General features: G+C 38.3%; 1 protein-coding gene across 2 annotated transcripts; it reads right to left on the reverse strand.

Moving 5' to 3' along the window:
- Positions 1-452: 452 nt before the first annotated feature.
- Positions 453-25,446, reverse strand: EMB (embigin). Of its 2 annotated transcripts, XM_074533064.1 has the most exons (10): positions 25,210-25,446; positions 20,381-20,464; positions 17,336-17,413; positions 15,099-15,258; positions 13,751-13,839; positions 10,195-10,319; positions 8,981-9,260; positions 8,253-8,286; positions 6,486-6,553; positions 453-4,736 (listed from the first exon to the last, which is right to left on the reverse strand). In XM_074533064.1, the coding sequence occupies exons 1-9, from the start codon at positions 25,292-25,294 to the stop codon at positions 6,517-6,519; spliced, it is 972 nt and encodes a 323-aa protein (XP_074389165.1). In that variant the 5' UTR covers positions 25,295-25,446; the 3' UTR covers positions 453-4,736; positions 6,486-6,516. The 2 variants fall into 2 exon arrangements, with proteins under 2 accessions (XP_074389165.1, XP_074389166.1); XM_074533065.1 differs by lacking the exon at positions 20,381-20,464.
- Between the last annotated feature and the right edge of the window lie 705 nt (positions 25,447-26,151).

Raw genomic sequence — 26,151 nt, forward strand, 5'->3', positions numbered from 1 at the left:
ATGTGTTTTGATATATTGTGCTTCATTAAAGAAACAGGACTGATACAGGGTGATACTCACCCTGCTGAATCCAGATTCTATTTAGGCTGCTATTTTCTGCTGGAAGATACCCTTTAGCACCACCTCCCATTAACAGTGAAACACTAGATATAATCAGTATGTCCAAGTTACAATCTAGGATGAATCTAGGCCACATACAGTGTGTGCATTTAAAAAGGAATTACTTGGATTTTATTTTATCTTTGGGAATTTCCATCTAGAAGGTTACAGATCTAAGTAAAGACAGTTGGGTAATCAAGCAAATGTACAGTCCAGGTCTAAAGATCTGAGGGTATGGAGAAGTAAATAAATTTAAAAAAAAAATTTACAAAAGAGAAGTTTGATTTTGTTATGGAGTTTTTGTTTCTCTATGACACCAGGCATCAGATCACAATGACTTTATGGTCATATTTATTAAAATTATTTCAAAATACACATATCAATTCATACTATTCATAACTACCATCCCCATTATGTGATATGTATCAAACAAACCGGGTATTTCCATTTGCTTACTTAATAAGGGAACAGTCATGTGAGCACAGAATATAAAATCAGAATGTAAAATAAGGCAAGTGTGAAAGAAGCATTAGGCTTAGTAGTCTTTTACTAGACAAACAGATTTTGCTGTCAAGTTTCAGAGGAAAACTTTTAACAAATATATTGTGAAAAACAAAATTGACTATGGTAAACAAACATCTTCCTTCAAGGCACTGTTAACTTTTAGTATCTATCTGAAAATAATTCAGCAAATTAGTTGATAGAAATATACTAAGTAATAAAAAAACCACAAAATCTCTTTGGTTAAATACAAAGCTGAACAGAAAAAAAAAACAGATGAAGTTTCTGTAAGGAAGTTTTTGGGCAGAATTTTGGGTATGACAGAACAAACATTATACAACTACATAGGTGAACTCAATTGCCAACAGTAAATTTTGACAAATCAAGACCTTCCATTAGAAGCTGTATAGTTTGGAACTTGGTGGTTTATTTTTTCACGAAGAATTATGCACATTCTAGCATAATGAAGTAACAAGACTACAAAACTGTTAAACTAGCAGAGAAGTATTTTCTAAGCATGTAACTTCTGGTTCTCTTTATGAGATATCTCATTTAGCTTTGTGCTTTCATCTGTCCAAGCGTTCAGCAATGGCAGATTGTTTTGAGCTGCTGTACAAAACTTCCTACACAGTCTGAGTGGTACAACTGAAAACATGTTTTCTCCTACAGATTTGCATTCCCTGTACATGTCTAATTGTAAGTCACCTCAACTTCTGCTTTCTGTCCCTCAGGACCCTACACAACACCACAATGCCATTCCTTCCCATGTTCCTCAAATGTCCTCACATCTAGTTGCTTCCTCACTATCCACACCTTCCTGTTTCAGGGGAGCTTCCAGCTAGAACTGAGTCATCATGCAGCTAATTGTGGTCAGACAACACGTGCTAGGTAGCTCAACACTTAGGGTGCCACGCATCTCAAAAACCTCCCCTGCCCCTACTGTACTAATCATTTTCTTTTCAATTTTCATTGCTCAGCAATGTTTCATTGCTCAGTCAACTATTCAAAGGCTCTGGGGCACAACTTAAAGGCAGAATATAAACCTAAATTTCTGGCCGAAAAAGAGTCAGAGGCACACAGGTACTGATTCCAGTAGCAACATCAGTACTGATGAGCTGTCCCTCTCTTCCCCAGATTATGTGAATCAAAGGAACCACAGCTAATCAATTTTGCTGAACAACTGGAAGGTAATGCTTAGGTCTCCATACTAAAGAAATATTAATGCAGTTCTATTTGAACCCCCATCTTCACTAGAAATTTGGTCTCACAGCTATTTGTGTCTACTTTGGACTTAAGGGCAGGAAGAATTTGCAGTGCAGCAGCTTAAACTGTTAGGAAACGGGCCTTCAGGATTCTTTTGCAGATTTCAACCTTTTCCGCTACGAAACTGGTAAGGCTTTTGATGGTCTAAAATCCAGTAAAATATCCCCTCTTGCAAGAAAAGGTTTTAATCTTGGAAGACAAAATTTGCCTAACAGTTGTAGTTAAGATTCAGTCTACCAATGTAAGCCTGTTGTTAATGTTTTGTTATTAAAACCAATTCTGTGGATCCTTACACTTAGCTCCAACTGCTGTTTGAAAGAAATTTCACCATTTTTTTGGATCTTATTTGGTACCTCCTGGCTTGAATGAAGTAAAAAAAAAAAAAAAAATCACTTCCCAGAGTTTTAAGGTTTTTTAAAGTTATGAAGTTTTGTTCTATTCAATGCTAAGATCATAAAGCAACTACACTGGGAATGTTTTGAACATAAACAATACATACTTCTCAAAAGATAAATTTCAAGATTTCCACAGCTTCTGGTGGTAACTGGAGCAAGAAAGCAGAGGTTATGCCATTGAAGCTGACCATTAATTATGCCAATTACTTAACATTTACCATTTAATATTGTTTGTTCTTCCCCTCCACAGGGCAGCCCAAAAGGATTTAAACCTAGGAGAACATGCATAGAGTAAAACCTCTTATGACGAAAAACTACTCACCAACCTGAAAATAAAACACCAAACCCCTTAGAAAAAAGCAAGGAGAACATGCTAGAGGCAGGTCAAGGCAAATCCATAGTTTCAGCAGCCAGTCTGACCAAGCTTATATAGTCCTAAAAGATTAAGATGTGCTGCTTCTAAAATCCATGCTTAATCCAGGTTTTCCCTGCTAATGCCAAAAAATTCTCTCTCTGTATAAGTTGCGTATGTTAGTGAAGACTTTACAGCCCAACTGCAGGATCAGGTAGGAATGCTACATGAAGGCAGAAAGATTAACATTTTTGATTAACTGGCAGGTTTTTTTTCCAGACAGTATCTAGCCTCATTTCCATTGCAAAATATACTAATACTGCTTTATTCAGAATGTAATTCTTAGCTCTCTAAAGTAAAACTATCTTTTTTACTATTTAACTGCCTACAGGAAACAAACTACTACAAACTCTGAAATGTGCCAAAAAATTTACAAATGGTTACCAGAAGTAAACATTTTAAAACTGCCCACACTTGCTGCAATAAAAATATTAATTATATCAATGAGAAATTCATATAAAAAACTGTAGATGCATTCTGGTTTTAATAGTGCATAGAAAGTCCAAGGCAAAATACAATAAACACAGTATCTAAGCAAGGGGAATCTTTATCAGTGTCCACTCCTTACAGTCAATCACCCAATGGTTTTATAATTCTCATTGTGTCTTATTTGGACCTTAACTTGTAGTTCTTGAAACTGGAAAATAAATTATGAAAACAAAAAAGCCTACGTCAGACTGGATTTTATCTCCTATTTCCAACAAAACAGCCAATCCTAGGATTTCTGATATTTTTCAAACCCCTAAGAACAGTAAAATAGAAAAAAAATCAAGAAGGAAATTAAATTTGGTTTATCTATTTTTTTCTACATTCCCTTATGTTCAAAGAAAAATGACCAATACAAAGAAGTACTGTGTATTTTTTTTTCTTTCACTTTCTTATGGTGTCTGCAAGTGCTGCCTTTTTCCTTACATTTTTATGGAGAAAAAATATTTTTCTGAAGACTTCCTCCTCTCAAAATTGAAGCTTCAATTACTTCAAGCAAAGACAACTGATGCAACCAACTGTCTTCTTATTAGCTAAACATTTTCAATTGCTGAATGCATAACTAAACAGTATTATGGCAACACACTCTTCTGAAGTGTGTAAGTCACATAAGATACTGTAAGTCACTAACAGCAGCATTAAATTTTTTGTGTCAGAGTAGTAGTGGTATGTACTCATGCTGCTTCATCCTATTATCCTGAAAATTTCAGCTGCTCAAGACCCACTCTGTGCTTTGCAAGGAGTGTAAGAAACAGCAGCTTGCTGAAAGAAGCAGAAGTACCAACTAGACAGTGTATGATTGGAAGCTTATACAGGTATATTCCTGAAAATTCAGCACTCCATATAAATTATAATAACCAAACTGATTTTGCAGACCCACAGAGTGCAGTTAAGTTTTTCAAGCATTAGGAATTATTCCAGGTTTAGTCTGAGAAGGTACCGTTTCCCCAATACTTCTTTCATCAACTCTGAAATATCTGAGCTATATGGTATCTGAATGTTTAGCCTATTGAAGACTACAATATAGTAGAACTAAGAATAAAGCTAAGATAAATTAGAATGAACACATTTTACTATTCAGAGCAATTGCAACTCTCTCAATGTTTCATTTAAGTCCTGATAAAGATTCCCCTTTCACCATTTCTTTGGTAAAAACAGCTGCATCACATTTGCTTCATCAGCTAGTAAAAGGCATTTTCTTTGGTGGAATACTTTTTTGATTGTACATATCCAGTTTTATAACACTCAGATAATATAACCACTCTATATTGACCATTTTTTCAATGAATACAACACTAGCTCCAATTTGGGAGATAAAAATCAAACAGATCAATCATAAACCAACAGCGAGCCTAATCACATAAAAAATGCCCTGCTAGTAGTAAAGTGGTACAGATAAACATCTAAATACAATACATCGTATTATCGTCAGTACAAAATGAGTAGTTTCAGAGCTATTTTGAAAACATCTTGTTTCTCAAATGTAGAGGATTTTACTTCAAAATATAGTGAATGTTTAAGTGGCTGCATACATCTTCTGTAACTTTATGATGATTTCTACTTCTATTGGCTTAAATCTCCTGCAATAAAAAAGAATAAACACATTTCACTATAATACAAATTCTGTTATTTTGCTGTTTAGCATTTTCCCATATTGTTTGAAAATAAACTTCATTCTAATCAATAGATCCATTTTTTTTCAATGGTCCAATGGACCATTGCAAAATTGTTTAGGTTAGAAAAGACCTCCATAACATCAAGTCCAACCATTAACTCAGCACCACTGTATCTAGCAGAAATCCATAACCCTAAGTGCCACATCCACACACCTTCTGAGCAAGGTTGAGGATTCCATCACTTCCCTGGGCAACCTTGTGCTCCCGTGCCTGACCACCCTGTCCTGAATAAAGCTTTCCTAATACGAAACTAAACGTCCCCTGATACAACTTGGTATTTCCTCCTGTACCACCATGTGTTACTTGAATGAACAGACTCATCCCCACCTTGCTACAAGCTATTTTCAGGGAGTTACAGAGAGCAACTGGAATTTATCATTTAAAGACATTAAAACTTTTGACACGGTATAGGAAAACAAAGCAGGTGATTCTCAGAGAAGAACCATTATTTATTGACTCACTGCTATGTGTCAAAAGAACTTTGTAAGATACAACCTCAAATTCCAACATAAGAGAAATTCTTGTGAGCTGGTTTTGACTGGAATAATTTTTTTCACAGCACATGCCATAGGGCAAAGTTTGGATTTGTGCTGGAAACAGCATTGATAGCACAGTTATGTTTTAGGTATTGCTCTTAGGTGCTTACATTGTCACAAGGCCTTGTCCTCTCCCTCACCAGCAAAGGAGGCTGGGGAATACAAGGAGTTGGGAAGTGATACAGCCAGAGCACCTGCCCCCATCTGACCACAGGGATTCTCCCTCCCATAGGGCATCATGCTCAGCAGGTAAAGCTGGGGGAAGAAAGAGAAATGGGAAGGGACACACATTCTGAGCCACAGCACTAGTATCCCTAATTAACCCAAGCAGCTATTACACATGTTCAAACATGATGAAGCCCTTCTTTCCTGGAGACAGATGAACACCTGCCTGCCCATAAGAAAGAGTGAATGAATTCTTTCCTTTGTTTCTGTGTTCACATTTGTTTTCTTCTGTCAAGCTGTCTGTATCTCGGCCCCTAAGCTCACCCATTTTTACTCATCTGATTCTTCCCCCATTCCACCCGACAGTAAAAGCAAGTGGCTACATGAGGCTGAGTTGCCAGCTGTGATTAAACCTAAGAGGAACAGAGACCATATAATCTTGGAAAACATTTGTTCTGGATAATTTTCTGAGCTTTAACTCTCTTTATGTGAACTCCACCTGTCATGTTTCCTACTGTTCTTTGGTAGGGCAACAATCTTTACTCGGTAGATGGCTTCTGGTAAGGATGAACCAGCAGCCACATGAATGCAAAGTCATTCACACCTCTCTTCTACAGATCAGAGGTTAAGGTGCCAGATGCAGAAGAGAAACAAGTGTGTGTAGGACTGGTCCTCAACTGACAGACTGCTCTGACAAGCACTTCCAGATGGTGGAAGCAGAAACAGTCTATAATCAGACTGTGAAGATGGAAGAGATTCAGGAAATGCATTATATAGCTTTCATAGCACTACACATTGGAGGCCTGTGAGCTTACCAGGGCCGTGCCCTGGAAGGGCACCTCATAGGCTCTGGGAATTCCCCTCTAGTTTGGGTGAGAAGAAAGGAAAGATGGGAGCAATTATGCAGACTAAGTTATTCCATATAAGGTTATGTTACAAATCTCTTACTTACCTTTAAAGGAACCTTCACTCTCTGCATAGAACTACTTATCTTTCTCAGTTACGTTGTCTCCTGATTTACTACAAGAAAAAAAGGGTAAATTCCAAAACTGAACAGTAAGACAGCACAATCATTCCCAGTCTCCTTCTAGAATAACTGCAACTAGGTTTTATGCTGTGCATCACTAAAGAGACTTGATTAAAAGTTCTCTTGCTAAAAAAAAGTTTGTGATTCACTAGGCTCCCATTTAAATACACTGCTGGATGTGACATTTAATTATAGCCTCATCAACCAAATACAGCTGTATTAGTCATCCCCTGACATAACAGACCAGACGTGTTCTTTAGGAGCCACTCTCTGGTACACAAATCCATCTTCTAAACAGCCATAATTGAAATAGCTTTCATTTCTTGAGTCAGGGAAGTACATAGTTAAATAAATTTTCCTCATATATGTTTATCCAAGAATTACACAATAAAGATTGAGCAGCTGTAGAGAACTACATCCCACATTGACAAAAAAATTATTTTAGTGAACTATTCTGTTTTACCATTCTAGTATTTTCAGCATGTTTATGAGAAGCAGGCTATGCAATGAAAGCAATTTTTCAATTTTCAACTCAAGGCATATCCCCAAACATTCAGCAGTATAATATAATACTATATTCCCAAGACATACTCCCACTTTATACTGTAATTTAATTAGAGCTTTAAGTCTGTTCAGATGAGTGGAAAATAACCATAATATATTTTCAGCACTTAAAAAAGGAATGAAAAAGTGAATACAACACAGGAAAACAAAGACCGTTGCAGCAAAAAAAAAAAAAAAATCAAAGCAGGAAAGAATAATATTAAAGGGTCAGAAGAAAAGGGGAGACAAACACAGCAGCAGAAAAGGAAGCAAGATGACAAAAACTAGAGTAGACTGGACACACCTAAAATGACCTGTTGGGCAACTTTCCTCTTTTAAGAGGTAAACAGGTTAAATAAGGGGAACCAGGCTTCAGGGGACAGGCAGAGAGACAAGTATAGCATACTTAAGCAAGCAAGCCTCAAGAAATACATAATCCGACGGACAGGGGAGCCAGCATGGGAGCACAGACCCTGGAACTGCAGAACAGCAACACAAGTGCCAACACCTGCTCATTTGGTTGCAGCAGCGCAGCCCAGGAAGCCCAAGGTACCACCACAGTGTGAGATCTCCTGAGAGGTTGGAATTAGCCCCCAAAACAGCCAACCATGCCATCTCCCAAGACGCCAGCAACTACAGGCTTAGATATGAGAGTTAGGGCTTTGACCACATGCAAAGCAGAGAAATGTATGTTAACATGGACAAATACACTTTGGGGGAAAAAAACCTGCCACAAACTGCCCAAACAAACAAACAAAAACAAAACAAAAAACAAAAACACCAAAAAAACCAAACCAGGGCCACTTCTGATACACTTTCACCTGGAAATAATTTCCATGCAGTTATAGTCTTCTAGAATGAGCTTATAATGAGGACACACAGTGCTCTCACAAGAAGAAACAACAAAAATCCAAAATCAACACAAAACAAACAAACAAAAAACACCACCAAAAAAAAAGTAATTTCAAAATCAACTTCCAGACAGAAAATAAGTGGAATTAGGAATTCCTAAGGAAAAGAATAAATTGTTCTTTTACATCGACCACCACCCCCCTTGTCAATGGGATCAACAACAATGTATAATTTTGTACAACACAAATACACGTAAGAACAAATACTGAATTACAGTATAGGAACTTTTTTGCTTACAGTTGCTCAATTTGGTCAAATTCTTTTTCACCTTCTGCAGAACAAAAGAAGTATATATATATATATAAGTATCCATTTAATAAACAATAGAAATTTTTTTGTTTAGTACATTTAGTATTTGCTTAATCAGTACAAGACATTATTTTTTAATTTTGTTAGTTTTCTTAAACATTTATTTCAAATTATCTTTTTTTATCTATTCAAGGGAATCACCTCCAAAGTGGTGAAGAAGCCTATTTTGATAAGGTTTTATTAGTCTGGTTTTAATACAAACAAACAATCTTATTTATATACATAAGTTTATACATTTCAAAATACAGATAACATGCATTTATGTCTGTATTATTAGACACATGTATTTCTCCTTTTTACTAAATGTCTTTAAAGAAACTTCTCCCATCAAGGCTAGCAAGAATTGATTCCATTTCTAAGCATTCTCCTAAAAATTACAGCCTCAAAATTCTTATATTGTAAGGGAAAAAATCCCCCAGGACTTTCAAAACGTTTATGGATAAGTATTGCTTAGTGAAAGCTCTTTTCATTGCAGTGTTTTAGATGAAAGAATTTTCAGAAATACAGATGTGAAAATGACTTAACTTCATATATGCTGCACCAAAGGCCTTACTTTTCTACCTTTGGCTGTAATTTCAACAGAAAGCTAGAAATTAATTTAAAATACCCAAATCGACCAACCAAACCTCCCCCCGCCCCCCCCGCCCAAAACTTACCTTTTGCTTTCCTTTTCTTTGAATACACTTCATAGAGGCCAATAAGAGTTACAAGAATAGCAACTTCAGCCACAACTGCTATAAAGGGTTTGAGAGGTTCTGCGACGGACAGAACTCTAACTTCAAACCTCGCTTTACCGGGCCCTAATACAAAATCAGCTTCACACCAATATTCACCACTATCTGCCACAGTGAGCCTGTGTATCTCCAAACGGCTTTCACTGGCAGATCGGCTCAGAATTTCATACTTGTCTTTAGGCAAAATCTTATCAATGGAAACCTAAAAAAAAAAATACATTGCAAGTATTAATAATGTAATGAGGAGGTATTTAATCAAACTATCATCAACATTCAGCTCTGTATAGATACATACAATGAGTTAGGAACAAAAGGCATTAATGAAGCACGATTACCCCACGTTAAAGGGAAGGGTTTATTTTAGCTGGACACCCGAATTCCTTCTAAACTCACTGGAAGAAAATACAAAGTTTCAGTGGGCAAATTGTCTGATATGTTTTAGTTTATTTAAGATGAGATAAAAGGCACCTTTGGCTCTACTGACTCTCCAATGACAAAGGCATCCTTGGCTGCCAGATGTAATGCATGGGTTTCACCACAGCACAAAACGTAAGTTTCAAGAAGAGGGAGCTCTCCTTTGCCAGGAAATATACTGATACTCTTAAAAAGGTCATTGCTAGTCTCCAGACATATTAAGGAGACAGATCTCTTCACCTTCTCTCAGTTGACAACGCTCAGAAGAGGGCTAAAAGAAAGTGGTTTAGGAAACTGTGCTTTCTAGATAGGTCATAAGGCAAAGAAATAGAATTACTTGTATGTGGAGTAAGTAAAGGGTCCTACAATATCTTACATGTGAAAGCATGTTCTGCTGTAAGATGATTTTTGGATCCAGTAGCAAGATTTGAGTAGTACAGCTAGTATAAATACAGTAAAAACAAGTCTCTCAAGACTCACCTTATTTGGGAGTATAGCAGGGCCTTTTTCAAAAAGAAACATACAAACCAGATCAAAAAACCACATCTCTGTAACAATGAATACTTGTAAATATTACAGACTTTTTTTTCCATTTCCATAAAGATTTCTGCTAAAGTTAATGAAAATAGAATTTGTAGAGCTTGCAGTGAAGCATGGAGTAGCTGTACTTTTTTTTTTTTTTGGTCACACTGTTTTGCTTGCCCAACAGAGGGAGATCTTACCAGCTCAGTTCCATTGTTCATAAACCACTTCCAAGCCCTGGGATGATGCTCGGTTTTACAAACCATTACACCTGTATCTCCTATATAAGCGATTACGGGTTTTTCTCTTCCATCAATAGGTGGTACTAAGAACAAGGAGAAAAAAAATCATCAAGTGAGATACGGATTTTCATTAGTATTACAAAGAATATATTTAGGTATTCATTTATAGTACTCCACTCACTTTTTCTACTTAAAGCCCTCATGATTCTATCATTTATGACATGAGAAGTTATTTTGGGCAGCTATTTCAGATATATCATCTGTTCAGAAGACAAGTGGAATCCTGTTTCCAGTTGCTGTGTGATCTTGTGAAGTTGCCAATCAATACCAAACGTCAAGTGAAAAAAAATCATACTGTGATTTCTACTCTTGCCCATTTCCTCTTTCCCTTCCTTGGCAGCTGCAAGCTACATGCTTCAGTTCTAGTACACTAGAAACAAACGTATAATTTTCCTGCAATTTCACTCTTTCTGCAGAAACTGCTGGAAGTCTATTTCAGCCACAATGAGACTACATAATGGTATCTGACAAGTTGTACATGCAGAGAATGCTTCTGTAACTGAGAAAAAAATGCAGATTGATAGAGATTTGTAGTTAAACATTTTCTGAGACGAAGCAATGACTTTTGGGTACATGCCAATAAAAAGGACTTTGGGTCCAATCTTGCTGAGGACAGAATACAGTCAACAAGAAACAAGGCATCAGTCTAACTTCAGAGGTACTTGTCCTAATCATTGTCACTGCTTGTGCCCTGCAAACTTCCAAAAGCATGTGTCCAGAAAGGCTACTGAATATATTAAGACTATCCTACAGATACTGTTAAGAGCTTAGCAAATGCATTATGCTGAAGTATTTCCACTTCCTTCCTCTCTTTATTATGATGTTTACCAACAGATCTTCCACAGATCCACTCATTTGAAATTTTACTTCCAGTTTCTTTTGCTGTACTTTTTAAGTACAGATCTGGAACATACTTCAGATTTTATGGATCACACTAGACTAAACAGGCCAAGTATTTGCTTTCGGCAGTTATGATGAACAATCTGATATAAGCTAAGATTTTTCTTGTCCTCACCCCTTCTTGACTGGTGAACACAAATTATTTTTTCCCCAAAGAAGTCTGCTTCTCATGTGTATTCAAACTTATGTTTCCTATCCAGAAATAGCTATGAAACCAATTTGTTAGTAAGAACACTGTTTTCAGTCTCATAATTTGCTGCATCATACATCAAGACTCTTGACTAGTGAAGTTCTCTCAATGTATATATTTTAATCATTAAACACTCTAATTTTAAAGAGTACTGGTAGTGTATCTTCTCTGCTGCCATTAAAAGGGATGACCTCACCAATTACTGCTGCAATCTCCCTTGCAATTTAGAAGACATACAAGCAGGTCAGGATAAAAAAACCCTATATACCCAGCACAACAACCTTATGTGGCAGTCAAAAAGATTTAGCCACACTGGTGAATGACAAAGGTCAGCTGTAAGCATGCCAGCAACATATGTGACCACATTAGCCATGATTAAGGATGTGAATATACATTTCAAATTCTGGGATCTGGCCCTGTAACAGCTAATCCCTGAATGCATGCAAGGCTTGTGACAGGTGTTTTTGCAAGTGGATTACACACCAAATTTCATGACAAAATACTTCTGCTGCACACACAAAGCCACCTTTTGAAGAAACAAACATACAGGTGTCAGCAACAGCATGTACACAAGTCAGATTTCCACACAGTGTTAAAAACCAGAGCTATTTCACAGTGCCCATAACTCAACTGCTGCTTTAAGGATCAACAAAGGGCAAATAAATTAATCTATTCTACCCTTTAGATGCTAGCAGTACTTCACAATATTTTGTAACACCCATTAATGTCCTCTCTGTTTATTAACTTAAACTTTCTGTAAATATCTCATTGTTTTCTGCAAACTTGAGTAAAAACGTAACTCCTCAAAATCTGAGGGGTTATGCCAGGCCAGGAATCAGGGCGGGGGGAAGGAGAGGTAACATATGCAATAATCCCTGACTGCCTTGTGGGAAAGATATTGCAGTTAGTTACAGCAGTGATGATGACTTAAGCCACTGAGTCTATACCAACACATTACTCATCTTTCAGTTTGAAAATTGTTCTCCCTGCATTACTGACTGGAAGATTCAAGGACTTCTCTTTCCCATTTCCTTCATTCCTGCCTTGATCTTAAAAGCATTAAGCCAGTAGGTTTTACGGCATCAGAAGTGGCAGCATTCAACCATCAGGCAGCAATTCTCTCATCTTCTTATAATAAATCAACCAGTCCTATGCACTGGTCTGGAAAAGATGACTTTCCTATTGAGTCATTGCTGCCCTTACTGTAATAGTTATTTTGTACTTTAAAAAAAAATTTCTGTAAAAAATTCTCCTTCAACTTTTTTCCATCTACACCGACTTGGTTAGCTATTTGATTAAACCTTACCCACATGCTGACAAGAAAAACACGTAATTATTTTTTAGATATTAAAAGGCCTGAATAAACTACAACCTTGTCCTTATTCAGCACTGCAATCTAGTCTCTCCTGGCTGAAGGTCTGAAAGCAGGTATCGATGTCTGATATTTGAACCCACGTGAGTTTCTTCAAGTCCTATTACTGGATATCCCACTGAACAAAGGCAGCTTGCAACTTCAGAATTAGGGAGACCCACTTCTTAATTTAGCTAAGGTTAGGTAATGATTTGAATAGTTAGGTTTTCTCAGAGCCTGTTTAGGGAAAATGTCTCTGTATCTGCCTTTACAGATGCTTGCCTTGCCCTGTGCAAAATTTGGATGGCAGGAACAGAGAAAGGATTAACTCCTGTTAGAGATATTCATCAGCTCAGCAGCTCGTATTACCGTTTCCACATATCTTCCATGCATCTGAATTTCACCTAGTACATTATTGGATTGGGTAATATTATTGGAGAAGAAAACAAAACAGAAAAAAGGGCACTCATACTGCTCAATGAAGTACACTAATTGTTAATCTCAGTACTATTCTTATAGTATTACAGAATAAAAGCACTAAAGCAATAATGTAGTGTTTCAGAAATACAAATAAAATTTTAAAAATCCTGCCTCCATTTTACCAATCACTGCTTCACTTTTAACACCTAACCTCAGGCTCAAATTTCAAATTATTGGCTCTTTTTGAAGAAATTTATCTGAGACACCGTCTTGTTACCTCATGCCCCAGAAAGTGAAGTGCATTCACATCTGGAGAGGGAAGGGGAAACCAGTTAGTCAAGAAGGGTAAAAAACAGACTTGTATGTTCTTTTGGTTATTAGAATTTTTTTTAAAGCCTTTTAGTTTTTGGCTCAATATTCTTCAATCCATGCTAGAGAAATTACTTTGATAGTTACTCGCACTTAGCCTGACTGCATTAGCCATTACTTATCAAATTACATTGCCATTTTTACTGTCCAGAAAGAATATGAACACAGCTTCGCAGTAGTCAGCTGAACAAAAATGTTAAATAAACACAAATCAATTAAATTACCATGCAAATGAAATGTAGCACTGAGTTCTTTTTCAGCCTTCAGAAAACAAGTGTAACTTCCCAGGTGACTGCTCTCTGAGATGGTCACTCTTAACAAAAAGGAAAAAAAAAAATCACAAATTTTTTATTGCACTACAAGTGACTGCTAATTAGCATTTCAGAGAAAACAGTAAGAATTAGTAATGAAGCAGAGAGGATACCACCACTGAGACACTAGGATTCAGGTTCAGTGCAATGCAGAAATGGTGTAATGTGTTTAAGAAAATAGAAGAGCACAAGCACACTTTGGATCACAAACAACATTTTCACCCTTCATGCTGACAGAAGGACACCTTTAAGCAGCATTATCTACAAATTACTGAGTTAGGATATGCTTCTTAGTTCACATGGTGAATCCACGTCTATGTAGGGCTTCAGGAAGAACAAACCATTTAAGCAATCTTTTAATCTTTTCAACACAAAATAAATAAATACATAAATAAACAGTTTTAAAGAACTTTCATCTAATGAAGTCCAGCATCTTCTCCACTGGCAAACTATACATTTTACTGTCACTTTGAAAAAGATTTAGGTGTCTGTGTATATAGATTATCAAAAAAGTGATAGTTATAGTCTCATCATATTTTCTACAGAAAAAAATATAAACAAATACATAACAATAGATGAAGATAGATAATAGATTATAATAGATAACTAATAGACAATAATAGATAAATAGAAATTTTATCTAAGTATTACTGCACTTAAAGCTATATAGAAATCAAATGGAGACCAGTCAGTTAAAATGTGTAACTGGCCTAATTCTAAAAAACAATAAATTGTACTGATTATAGAAAGGCTTCTACAACATATTTTTGAATTTCTGTTCAAGTCTCAATACTCAAGAAAACCTTCAAAGTATCTTTACTGGAAATGTCACTTCTACCTTTTGTTATCTATGAAGGATAGAAAATGACCATTATGCCTCCCAGACTTGCAAAGCAGCAATGAGGAGGAAAAGAGCGTGTGGAAAATGAGGGAGTGGAAAGAGAAATTGCTACAATATTTTAATCTCAGACTGATTATTATTTCACTTACTAAACAGGACTAGACTTTAAGGAACTGCTTTGTTATTCTATGCTCTTTTTTAAAAACAAATTATGTGCACTAGAAGAAAAATAGGAGCTCATCTTCCAGGCTTGAGGTGCCTGCAATCTTTCTCCTTTCTGACAGGACATTATTCTCTACATTTTTGATTAACCTCTGCATTTTTCCCTTTTCTAATATACATGTTACTAGTATTGGGCACTGTATATAAAATGGTAACTCATTAGAATCTGCAAATCACAATGTAAAGAATGCTACTTACTTGATGGTCCAGCTGTTTGGAGCTTTACTGGTGTGACTGATTGTTTCACTTCCCTTTTTCCATGTCACTTGAGGATTTTTCAAATTGGAATTCTCATCTAATTTGCATGTAAGATCAACTTCAGTTGGACTGGCCACAGAGATATTTTTTTCAAATGGACCTACAAGAAGTGTAAAAACATTGAATTAAAAAATGAATTTCCTCATTCTAGGTAAAGGAACTTTAGACACTGCACTTACATATGCAGGATTACAGGGGGACACAGGTGCTCTTTATACTCTTCAGGGCAAAAAAGCCCCTGCAAAATCAGTTTCACAGAAATTTTCTTAACTAGTAACTGAGGTAAAATACATATCCCTTTACAAAATAACACACTCCAAATTTGTAGGTAAACTTCCTAGAGGGCTCTAATATAGAAGCACAGATACTCATTTCACTGAGAGCAAGACAGATTTAAGCTTTTACATTACTTAATCCAAATGAAAAATATTAAATATTTAATATATATATAAAAAACTATATTAATGTCAAGAAGAGTAAGACGTAAGTATCTGTAACTATTTGGATCTTAGCCAGATGTAGATTTTTATGATACTGTGAGATCACAGGTATATCCTATTGCTGGGGAAGCTATTGATAAAATCTGCACCCTTAACACGGTTGCGTCAGGCCTTTCATGCCTATAGTTACCCAAGCTGACATCAAAACCTCTTCAAACCCATTTAGGGCTACCTTTGCCTTCCTGGCAAGTCAGTAGAATCACAGTATGAAAATATTACAGTACAAGAGAAAAATTTGTCAGTTTTTTGCTTTTTATGAGTATAGGCTCATAAGCATAAAATAAACTATCAACAGCAAATATTTCTCTGATCCACAGAAACAGCCTCCTATAAGAGAACACTTCGGATGTTTTATCCATTAGTACCGCCTTTTTTTTTCATAACTGGCCTTTTCATTCATCTATTCCTGGACAGAAGTGTAGTTTGTCATATAAATACTCCAAGAAAATGTATGCATGCCTCACTTCAATTCTAGACATACCCTGTAGTATTTGGTGGTCAAAAACTATAGGTGCATTGCACAGCTCACACTCCTTCCAAGAGAAAATGAAGTTTCAAGGTACAGCTCACTGACCTAGTACTGAAAGTCATATATATGCAGCAGCAAAGTCTCACTGGAGGGATAGCACGAGATCCAGAGTAAGTGAACTTTACTGGGTCTGGCAGAGCCATGTACAACCTAAAGAACAGCATATTCAGAACTGCAAGTCACAGCCAAAGTAATTCTAATCTGTTGAACTGGAGATAAACTTAGAAGTGCAACACCTCAGTCTTCCTTTGCAGAGCAATATCAGTCACTGAAACTCATTTATTAGGGCAATTAGGCTGAATAAATATAAGCCAAGCATAACTCAGCTTGTTGAGGTTGTTCATTATCATAATTTCACAACTGGAATTGGTTCCACAGCAGCAGAAGTTTCACAGTCAGCCTAGTTAGACAAGCTGAAAACAGTATCTCTCCCTTATGAAATAATTTTAAAATGTGAATAAGCAAAATACAGAAATGGATGAAATCAACCAATAGCAAGACTGATGCCTGGGCACTCCTGCACTAAGAGCGCAGATACAAGAACAGGTAACAGACAGTACTTTAAGTTTCCTGCTAGAAGAAAATGCAGCATTAATACTGCAAAATTACATCCTTAAAATATCACACCAGTACTTTGCAAATCTTCCAGAGATACTTCAGTTAGATCAGTTTCTTCAGCTATCCAAGAAATCAATTCTAGATTATTGTTTGGCAACTGGGAACTTCATATGTACTTTAAGAACAGGTTTATTTTTGCTATTCTTCACACTTCAACTCCTGCAATGTTGCTAAGCTACCACCTGCTGTTCAGCAAATACTCTAGCTTACGTTGTCTCTCCAAGTGGATTGATTCATTAGTGCAAAAAACCTATTGTTTCAATTGATTTGGAGGAAGAGTTATGAATTAGTTTTAGTTTTAATAAAAGTAGGAATCTAATTCTCCACTGCAAAATAGTTATTACCAGAACAGAGAAATTAATAGTAACATAAATGCACTTACCTTTCACTAGGCCCTCTACATGCTCACTGTGAACATTTTCACTTTATCAAGAACTTGCCATTCTAGATGCTTCTACAGCTCATGTGAAAGTTTGTGTGTACTCACATTCAACAGAAAATAATTGGAAGACAAAAAGTAACACACTCACCAGCAGGCAGGACTATCACATGCTCTGAGAGATCAACGCTCAGCTTGTTTCCTGGCTTGAACTCTTGCGTGGCAGCATCTGGAGGTAACAAGGTTTGGGTGGAAACATGGTTAAGTTATGCTATATAAATAATGACACAAGCACACAATATGGTATGGCAATTATTAGTTATATCAATCTTGAATGGAGAAAACAGACCTTGTCAAGTGCTGACTACTGTGGCCATTCTTTTATAAACCTGTCTTAGCAGCCAGGACTGCAAAGTTGCTGTTACAGCAATTATGCTGCTAGATAAATGTTTCTAGCTTTATCGTAATGTTACAGTTGTGAATGTCAGTATCTAAACCATCATTGCTGTTTTACAGTTTGACTCAAAAAAGTCACCAATAGCTTACACACAGAACTACATCAACATTTAAACAGTTCTTGAAAAAGTAATAAGCTCTAGAGAGCTTTTAAAAACCCAGCCAACCAACCAACACAACTCACTCAACAAAAAAAGCCCAGAACAACAGAATGCTGCCATTCCCAAAGCTTCTACAATCTAACAACACAGCCAGGAAGTCAGAGGTAGACAATCTAATCTAAGTGCTAATTAATGAATTCAGGGGCAAGAACACATGTGGTAAACTACAAAATGGTCAAAGACTGTTACTGCTTCTCAAAACTTCTCATATAGAAGGCAATGCCCTTCTACAAAGAAAGAATACCAATATTAAGTATCATATGGCTGACCTAATAATATTCTTCTCCTTTTGTTAGGAAAACCTACATGTACGAGGTGTATGGCCACCAAACTTCCTTTTTGATGAGGCTGTGGATCACACACCCTTCAGAGAGTATGAGATCTTTTATAAAGATCTACAAAGCTTGATAAAGCAACTCTAAGTACAGTCTGTTCCCATCACTTGCTCCATGCATTTCAAGAACACAAGAAAGCAAATTAATAAGCTTCAGCTCTAACAGATGTAGCCCAGCTACGACAATATTCTTTTAAATAAGATGATGAAAAGAAAGAAATAGATTTCACCACCACCCCAAAAGATACACTAAATGCTTTATGCCACACATGCTTTTAGATGCTTGGAAAATATCTTTATTGTCAAATATTTCATAATGCACTGCAGAAAAATATGAACAGTAGTTAGAGACTGATTCTGCCTAGTCACACAGCATCGTAAGAGAAAATTATTCTGGTTTTCGTAGAAGGAAAGGGGCTTGATTACATCTGCTGTTCATGGGTTGCAAAGATTCCCAATCACAATTAAAGACAGAGGAACTGGGCTACACCTTTTAGCCTTGCCACTGAGAGATGCATTGGGTGGCAAAATCGACCACAGTAAAGTAGAAAAAACATCTCTGAAAGCCTACATCTCATCAGAATGACTCCTTCCCTTCCCTTGCATAAAATACTGAACTCTCAGGTAAAGATCTTAAATGCATGCCTCTGAGCTGCAGCTGAGAGGATTTGGCTATGCTGAAGGAGGCCCCTGCTAGTGGTTTGCATCTAAAGGTTTAAGCAGAGGTACACCTGCCTTTTCAAGTTGTTGGCCAGTTTCAGAAAACATCCTCTCCAGCTCACAGCACAAGGAATTCTGTGCCACTGGAAATCACACTTCTCCTGGCTTGTTCCACACGCATTTTTATATTTTCCCTCAAGCTTCAATCAGTTTAAGTAAAATAAACGTGTATATTAAAGTGTTTTGTATGGAAGAACAGAACTTCAGGCTATTTCATTTGGTGTTGTTAGCAGTAGGTTGTTGTTAATCTTAACTGATAGTACAAAATGGCCTTTTAAGCAGAGAAATCAAAGCTGTCTTTAGCAGTAGACAATAGTCCTGTTGGCTCTAGACAAGGACAAAACAAGCCTTGATCTCTGCCCCATGGAGAAGTAAACTAGTCCAAGTATTTACCCAGGAAATTATATCAAGGTTGAAAAGCTCTGGCAGATCTTAGCCTGCCTTTGTGCACAAACACTTGGACAGCATGCCAGGGCTGTCACAGAATAGTTGAGTTTATGTCAGTTCAGTACACACATAATTTTCACAGAAATCCCTCGCAATGATACATTCAGAAGGCACAAATGCCAGTTCATATGGCAGATCCAGCCAGAAAAAAAACTAAACAGCCTTTAAAGTGTTTTGCAACAAACAGGATTTTCACAATTACTTTCTTCCTCAATTCACATATCAAACGAAAATATTCAGATGAGATACTATATGAAACATTTTCTGTATTTCATGTATGTCTATGTGTGTTTATGCATGTAGAGAGTTGTTGAATCTATTAGCTATTGCACTCTTAGTTCTCACATTGTGGTAAAAAGCTTAGAAGATGAACACCAGATAAAAACCATTATTTCATAAAAAACCCCAACTTGTAGGTGAAATAACTTGCCAGAAATTGACTTCACATACAAATATAACTTAGCTCATGTTTGACTTGCACTAATCAACATGAGCTTTGCGAGACAGTGCTGAAATTCTGATTCTCTGATCTTTATGGAGAAAGAAGCAGAACCAATAATCACTGGTTTCCTGTCCTGCCTGGAACTTATTCTCAGCTCCCTGTTAAAAATACAATTAATGTATAAGGGACAACAGACAGTTTTGACACAGCCATAACTCAGAAAGATGAAGCTAGCAGGCACAGTGATGCAAGGGTATTTTTTATACCTTTCACTAATACTCAGGCATAAGGAGCTCCCATATTAAAAACTTAAGGCTAGAACACAACCTCCCTGCAGTGGCACGAGCTGGGCACTGCCTGACCTCCAGGGTTATTGCCTGCTCTTAAAGCACATATTCCTAAGGGCAACAGGTCACAAAACTGGTAATTGTATAGCTTTTTCCAGTTCTGGAGATACTTATGACACTCAAGCTCTTGCAGTGGCTTGAAAAGACCTGTGCTGTATCTACTTCTGCTTCTTCCAGAAAGTCAAAATCTTATTTCAAGAGACTTAAGTGTGAAAATGTTGACTCTGTATGACAGATATCAATAGGAAAAAGGACTATAGTTTTAAGTGTACTGAAATAAGACAATTACCAGATGATTCATGTCCAGTCACGGACATCTTAGTCACAGAATTCACCTGAGTCTGATTGGAATCTTGTGTTGTCATAGCTGGATCTAAAAAAAACAAAACAAAACACCAGAAAAAGTTTAAAGAAACTTTGAGTTAGAAAAAGTTACTTCAGGAAAATAATCGCAGCAGAATGTCCTCACCTCAGCCTTTTTTCCCCAAGTTCTGAGCATACACATTAAAAAATTCACAAGAATTGTTTTTTGTTAGCTCACTTTAGGCAAGAGAAGATTAAAGAACGGAGGCAATATTTATTTTATCCCTAAATTCTGTACAGAGTTATTTTCTTGCAGTTAGCTTACCAGCTGGCAAAGTCACTCCTCAGAATGTTACAGCAACGTTTTAAGTTGTACTCATATCCTTTGTGTTCATAGGCTTAAAACACCACTTATGCCACTGACATTGGTCAATTACTTTTAATACAGATTAGCAGATTTTCCAATAGACTACAGACTTCCTTACAACTTTACAAATCTAGTGTGATGAACAAGCAATGAACGTACCTCCTTTGGTTCCACTAGCACCACAGTAAACAAGAGAAAAGACATCTGTATCAAACAGTAACTTCAGCATCCCATACTAAGAATTATTTCCAGTTTACCTCAGTACCACTGCAAATCTGATCCTCCTCCTATAATACAGTTTTTACAAGAACCATTTAAGACTCTAATCTGTTTTGTATTCTTGACTGGAAAAAGAACAGCAACGGAAGGGGCAAAGGACCACTTGGTTAGTAGTTGTGTAACTCTTTTAAGAAAATCAAGATATCTAGATGTTTTAGAAGAATGGAAGCGTGCCCTCATTCCTTTATTCCCACCTTTGGGTGTGAGAGCTAGTGTTTATTTTGTTTATCCTCACTGACAAAGGTATTTCAAGACGTATTTCAGTGCCATAGCACTAAGAGAGAGTGATTCAGCCACTCATGGAAAAGACATGTATCTTGCATTTGTAATTAAAGTCTTTGGCAGGAGAGTGGAATTGGGATCATGAACTCTTCTGGATATCCAAGACAGCAAAGAACATGCACAGATCACAAAATCACAGAATATGCTGAATTGGAAGGCAAGGCTCCAGTCTTAAGTGAACAGTGAAAAGCTGCGTCACATTTTAAGTGCATTCAAACTTGAGAACCACAGGCCTTCTGCAGAAGGTGAAGTCAGAACTGTGCCATTTCCTACAAATGAACATTACTAACTGTCCTACCCCACTTCAGCAACAACAGGCATAGACCAACCCATAGATTCTCCATTGGCACCTCCAGCACACAGTTACTCCATCATAGCCATGGCTGGTTTACACCATTCGCTGTCTCAATCTGCCCATACTTGATACTTCAACCACTTTGGACTATGAGTAAAACACAGTTGTCAAAATATATTATAAGAATTAAACATTAGTGAAAAACCCACTTTTTTATCAGTCCACTGGTCCCACAGCCAGTTGCTCCTTCCCAGCCCTTCAGTTAAGAGAACTTAAAAGATCTGTTCTGATGGTGTGCTGGCTTATGAGCCAGATGCTAAAAAGACTGAGTCTTATTCTTTGCCTGACAGAGGTACTGAGCAGAGACAGCTATTATTTTTCTTATATTCATAGTACAACTGAAGAAAGATTTCCATGAATTTTCTTATCTGCAGCATCTTGAGACGTTCTAAGTATGTCATGGATCACCTCCATATTAATTAAAATCCCCAAAGATGATAAATTTAGAAGGTGCCAGTGCCAAGCTGTACAGCAGCACTGTTATCTCTCAGCAATGAAGGCAGACAACCTGCAATGTGGTTTGCATACTAACAAGGTTCTCATCTTGGCTTTCTTCCTTAATTCATGTAGCAAGTGAAAGAAGTCAAGTAGTGTTATTTTTGTCCCCCCTGCTTATGTATCTTTTCACCTTACCTGGGCACACATCAAACTACACAGAACAGAGATAACACTGCCCCACTCTCTTCCTCTCACATATACTTACTGAATAGCACTGGAGATCAGCTGGCCAACACAGCACCTTCAGTGTCATCCAGCCAGGCAATGATGTAAGCAAGTCGCGTGGAGCAACTTCTCAAACTACTGAGTCATGGCTGCACACCTCAGCCTACAGTAGCTTTGCACTAGATTTAATCAACAGTGTGATAGCTTGTAGAGGTCTCTTTTCCTTGATTTTCATGCAGCAAGGAATAGGAAAGAGTATGATATAATGAATTTAGTTTTCTACACTACTTCTGCTTCATATGGCAGTTGGTATTTTGGGGCAAAAAAGTATGGATGTACCATGCTTACTACTGCCAGAGTAATTTCAGGCTTAATCTAATTGCTCTCTTCCAGCCAGAAAAGCAGCTGAGTAAGAAATGACTGAAATACAATTTGGTTTAATTTACCATCTTTATTTTACTATTTAATGTAACATCGATAATATACTTTTTAAGATCACACGCATTCCGTAGCACCCAAAACCATGCAGCAGAACCCTCCTCATGCCCCAGAGATATCAGAGAATCAACACTAAGGTCTCCCAAATACCCTGATAAAAGCTGCACCCTCAGGTCAAACCTGAAAAACCCAACTTGGAAGCAAAGTCTGTAAGGAATGAGGTGTGTTCTGTGCTCATAGCTCCTTGAATTCTTCAGGAGCAGAAACTGAGAGATGAAGGTGAGTGATGGGATGGTTTGTCCTAAATCAATATGACAGCACTTGCTGCAGCTACACTAAGGCAACCACAAAGGTAACCCACACGATGCAGCAAGCTCTGAACAAGTGTTCTGACACTTGGTTAGAAATTACCCTTAAATCAATACAAAATAAAAGCAATAGTTTAGATTCCTCCAAAATAAGCAACTAAGCAGTTACATGACTAAGATAACAACATAAAGATCATCTTCAACATATTATCTCAAAATAAAAATCTAATCGGGCTTTTGCAGCATCTGTGTGACCAGCCTGCCGACCATGCAATTCACCTTTCCACAAATCAGTCTGTGTGTGCAAGTGCTCCCTCTGCTTACTTTTACCATAAGCATTTCTTTTGGATGAAGCACCATCACATCTCCAAAACAAACACAGTTTCTGGACTTCGCTGGAAAACAGTTTTTTCTGCCTTCAGGTGTCATGAACTTCCCTTTGCTGCAGCTGTGTAGAGAGCTCCTGTGCTCAACTAGCTTCATACACATTTAGTTAATAACCAATGAAAGAGTAAACTACCGGTTTTTCACTTAAATCAAAGAAGTCACGATATGATGCCTCCCTATCTAGTTCATACAGCTGTAAAAACATTTACTAGAAGTCTGGAAAACAAAACCTTCACTCTATACGGATGAGAAGTACTAAAGCTAGTGGCTCATTTCTTAAGTCTGCTCTAAACCATGATACTCCCCACTTTAGAGAGATGGTAGACTTGCACAGTTTTTGGAAACACAAAGGTTTTGCCGTTTGATCACTGGTTTATTTTGTTTCTTCCCGCAAGAGGCTATAATTTCATTTCACCAATGGCTTTACATAAACTTAAAACTTCGTCAAACACCATCAGGTATGGATTTTGGCATTAACAGCTATCAAAAATAACTGTCTTATGGAAATTAGCCACATGCTAACTCACACATTTCTACAAATATCAGACCATTTGCACTCAAAAAGCTCCTCAAGTAAGCTGCTAGAAATGATGTCAAGTTCTGTGTGTACATGTATTTTAAAGAAGACTTAAGAACTACTAAGTAGATTTTTGTCTGTGTACATACTTAAATACTTATTTCAAACAAGACTTGAGAAGTACAAAGTATGTTTCCTTTCACATTATGTGAAACTACTATAAATTTTAGAAAAGTTAACATCACCTAGGGAGCACTAGTGGTCTTCTCGGTACTAGGAAGCGCACCAGAGGCAGAAGGAAACATAACTGCTTCTATTTCACACACTGAAAACGCAGCTAAACCACAATGAGTTCAAGACACAGCATTGATGTTGACATACAAGTATGTATATGCTCACATACAGAGGACAGAACTCTTGGCCATGCCAAGACCTACTCCAAGAATCTCACCCTGGACAGCAAATACCAGCCATCTTGTAATTCCTGCTATAATAATTTTCTACTAATCTGAAATGCCTCAAAAAGCAGAAAAAAATGACAGGCATCCACTAGTTTTAGGCATAAGATCGTATTTCCTGAGAAAGAACTGGCCTGCTGCTGAACTGCTGAAAGCCTCTAGAGGAGGAACAGGGCCCAGAAAGCTCAAGCCCGTCTTTCTTCATGATTTTAAATGCTATATTCAAAAACACAAAAACAAATCCCAAGGAGCACCTCTCATAATCCATGAGGCACACTGACACCCTAGTGTTTTGCGGGTTTTTTTCATTTAAACACTTTACTCAGCAAGGACATGACAGAAATAAGGCACAACACCGCACCTTCTCAATCCTGCACCTGTGAGCCAACAAACCCTTCTGTAAGCAAGGGAGAGGGTGCTGAGGCTAGGGGACGGCTGATCGCCGTTACGGCTCTGCCCATCTGCGGCCGCCCACGGCCTCGGTGCTGGGGGACAACGAGCGCGGATCCCCGCTGTCCCAGGAGAAAGAACCCCGATCTCCTGAGGGAGACAGGGGCGCCAGGAAGGGTCGGGGTCGCTAAGAAACGCCTCAGCCGCTCCCACAGGCAAGGCCGAGAGGCAGCTGCCGTGCTGAGGCAGCGCTACGTCCCCCGAAAACCGGGGGGATGCTGCGGAGCAAGGACTTTTGCTCCCAGGCGGTGCTCCGGCCCTCCCGACACGGAGGGCGGAGGGGACCCAGCCCGGGGAGAGTTTACATTTACCTGCAGGGTTCCCGCCCGAGAGGCTGGTGCAGAGCAGCAGCAGCAGCAGGCGCACCAGGCAGCGCCCGAAGAAGGTGGCAGGCATGGTGCCCCCGCCGCGCTCCCCTGCCTCGGCCCGGAGCCGCACCCCGCGGGCTGCGCCACCTGAGGAAGCCTCAAACGGGCCGGAGCGGCTCTGCAGGAGAGCCGGCTACTACAGCAGTGACGGGAGTCAATTGCAAAGCAAAGCTGCTCCAAATTGACTGGGACGAAAAAACCAGGAAAAAAAAAAAAAAAAAAAAAACCGCCAGGAAGAGGCTGTTGCCACAACCGCTGCTCTTCGCGTGAGGACGTGCTCCGAGGCGACCCCACCGCACTTTAAGTGGCGGAGGAAGGGCGGGGGCTCCCACCGGTGGCTAATTGGACCGAGGCCCTGGGGCCTAAGCCGCCTCGTAGACCCCCAGGGCGGTGGGAGGCTGGCGGGCTGGGTAGGGACCCAGGATCGGGACTTATTTTTGGTCCAGAGGGCCCGTGGCTGCAGGAGCAACTGGGCCGGGGTAACGCTCGGCGGCAAACGGCTCCGTTAGGGCTTGCGCGGGGAAGGTTGCCTCGGGCAGAACGTGTGTGACCCTGGCCTTTGGCTGGTGATCTTCTGGAGAGCCCAGCTTCGAGGGTCACTGCCTCCAGGACAGCTGGGTTATACTGTATGGGAGCTGCGACTATTTTGCATCCCTTTTTCTAAATCTCCCACCTTGTACAATAGTGACCCGGGAGCACAATTTCTGGTGCTCAGGTTTGCAATTTGGGCTAAATGAAATTGTTTACATGTTTTTCTATATGTGTGTGTGCTTACCTAATAAGCCCACTCACATGTGTGTGTATATATTTAGAGATGTGCTTTATATGCATTTCTGTTTATTGCTTGGTAAATAACAATGCTGGTATTGCGAAATGAACTCCAGC

Source organism: Zonotrichia albicollis, chromosome Z (assembly GCF_047830755.1).
Source record: "Zonotrichia albicollis isolate bZonAlb1 chromosome Z, bZonAlb1.hap1, whole genome shotgun sequence".
In the NCBI taxonomy this organism is placed as follows: Eukaryota; Metazoa; Chordata; class Aves; order Passeriformes; family Passerellidae; genus Zonotrichia; species Zonotrichia albicollis.

What these genes read in the sequence shown, in the direction of transcription:
- EMB (XM_074533064.1), bottom strand. Translation starts at nt 25,294, where the DNA reads ATGCCTGCCACCTTCTTCGGGCGCTGCCTGGTGCGCCTGCTGCTGCTG. An exon ending in CTCGGGCGGGAACCCTGCAG is followed by an intron (nt 20,465 to 25,209) that starts GTAAATGTAAAC and finishes TGTTTTTTTTAG; the next exon opens with ATCCAGCTATGACAACACAA. An exon ending in GACTGGACATGAATCATCTG is followed by an intron (nt 17,414 to 20,380) that starts GTAATTGTCTTA and finishes TGTTACCTCCAG; the next exon opens with ATGCTGCCACGCAAGAGTTC.